Source organism: Lathyrus oleraceus, chromosome 4, assembly GCF_024323335.1.
Source record: "Lathyrus oleraceus cultivar Zhongwan6 chromosome 4, CAAS_Psat_ZW6_1.0, whole genome shotgun sequence".
NCBI classification, from domain to species: Eukaryota; Viridiplantae; Streptophyta; class Magnoliopsida; order Fabales; family Fabaceae; genus Lathyrus; species Lathyrus oleraceus.
Window position 1 is genome coordinate 29,883,603 of NC_066582.1, and position 2,369 is coordinate 29,885,971.

Below are 2,369 nucleotides of genomic sequence, written 5' to 3' on the forward strand. Positions count from 1 at the left end.
CCCATCTTTTTTGCTCATTGTTATCAAAAAATTCTTCCTTAAAAATTCCTTTTCTTCAAGCACTTAAACTACCATCTTCAACAATGGCCCCCAAAGCAAAGATCACCAAAGAATCCAAGAACTCTCTTTCATTAGCAACCAAGCTTCAATCTACTATTTTCATTAGGAATCAAAAGTATGCCCCATAACCATAAAATCAAGAAGAAAAACTCCAAATCTTCAAATCTTAGGTACTAATCCCCTATTACATTTATGGTAAAACCCATGCACTCATGGGTCTAAAGCATGATCCCTTTGTATACATTACTAAGCTTAGGGACTTATTCCCTTCTTACCACCAAACAATACCCATAGTGAGTATTAAGGAACCCTTCAATTTATAATACATGACTGCTACTTTGCGTGTTTTTTGTTCATCCTTTCCCACCAAAAAGAATGAGGATTACATCCTTTGGCTGAACAAAATTGAAGCAAAAATGAGTGATACCTGGAAGTCCAGGAATTTACAACCTAATTTAGCTGTCGAGAACTGGTCCTTCTTATTTCTAAAATATGCCTATCGCGTCTTTGTACTTCTGGGAAAGTACCACCAATACCTTTCAACTTCCCTGTGGGATGGCGATACCCAGTCTTTCCATATAGCGGCCATCATTGGCCTTCTCCCAATTGGCAAAAACTTTGATCCTAATGGAAGTGACGAGGACACCATAAATTTCAACACAAATTGTGTCAACTTTGACAAATACATCGAGGAATACCATGTATTGATACTGATGAAGAATACATCGCTTTCCTTGCTTTATGGCAGTCGAGATGTATTGTTTGCAACAAATCCTTGAAGGTAGCAAAAAGATACTTAACCTTAGCTAACCAATTACACGAAGGTTCATATATTTCGAGCAAATTTGTGCGAGCACTCTACGAAGGTTCATATATTTCGATATGCGACACATGGCATGTATTGATGCTCCTGAGGGGTTGTTTGGACCTCACATGTTATCTGAACAAGCTGAGCACTGGTGGGAGAATACCCGCCAAAGATTGGAAGTTGATGGCACTGCCATTACTTGGAACGATTTTAAGAAATAACTTTTGGATAAGTATTTTCCAGTTGATGCTTGTAATCATAACGAGATTGAATTCTTGGAACTGGAGCAGGGTAACATATCTGCAGCTGACTATGCAACCAAGTTTGAAGAGATGTCCAAGTACTATCCTTACTATAATGGTGTGAATGCTGAAGGTTCCAAGTGTGTGAATTTTGAAAATGGTTTGCTCCCCGAGATTAAGCAGTTTATCGAATCTCAGGAGATTTGTTGTTTCTCAGTGTTGGTTAACAAGTGCAGGATTTATGATGAAGATAACAAAGCAAGATCTACCCACTATAAGAGTGCATATGAAAAGAGATCTACTAATAAGAATTGTGGCAAGCCGTATGTAAAACCAAGTTCCAAGGAAATTCAGAAAGCTGCAAACGATAATGGAAATAGTGTGGGGTACTCCTTTTACTCTGAGGTATGAAAGGTGTGGAAAGCTAGCCCATCACGTCTCTGAGTGCAAGAGAACAACTCCAACATGTTTCAATTATGGAGAGCAGGGTCACAACAGTACCTACTATTCGAAGCCGAAGAGAAGACCTGACACAGGCCAGCACGCTCAGGCCCATGGGAAAGTCTTTGCTCTTAAGGTGATAAATCCTTAAGATTAGATAATCCGATTAAGGGTACATGTTTCATAAATGGTATCTCTTTAATTTCTATCATCGATACGAGTGCGATGCATTCATTCATTTCACATGATTGTATTAACAAGTTAAACCCATAAGTTTCTCTTATGAATTGTGACATGGTCATTGATACCCAACCAATTGTTCTGTGACCACATTATTAGTTTGTATAAATTGTCCCCTATCTATTTATTGTAAAGAATTTGGAGTTGACGTGATTTGCTTACCCCTAAGTCAACAAGATGTTATTTTAGCAATGAACTGGTTATCGTTTAACTATGTTCACATAAATTGTTTTGATAAAACTCTGTTATTTCCTGAGTTAGAAGGTAGTGAGGATTCAAGATTTGTATTTGTGAACCAAGTAGAGATGTCCTTGATACAGGATGCTCAAGTGCTCATGATATTATCTTCCTTAAAAATAGAGAGTGAAGCTTCAATCGCTAGTTTTCCTATTGTGTGAGAATTCTCATATGTTTTTCTTGATGATATTAACGATTTGCCTTATGAACATGGAGTCGAGTTTGTAATAGATTTGGTACCTGTGCTAGACCTATATCTATGGCATCGTATAGAATTTTTGTATCCGAATTGAGTGAACTAAAGAAGTAGCTAGAAGATCTGTTAGAGAAGAAGTTTGTCT

General features: G+C 37.5%; 1 protein-coding gene across 1 annotated transcript; it reads left to right on the forward strand.

The window, feature by feature from the left end:
- The first annotated feature begins 951 nt into the window (after positions 1-951).
- LOC127135833 (uncharacterized) lies at positions 952-1,521 on the forward strand. The gene is made up of 2 exons (XM_051062466.1): positions 952-1,054; positions 1,112-1,521. The coding sequence occupies exons 1-2, from the start codon at positions 952-954 to the stop codon at positions 1,519-1,521; spliced, it is 513 nt and encodes a 170-aa protein (XP_050918423.1).
- The last annotated feature ends 848 nt before the right edge of the window (positions 1,522-2,369 follow it).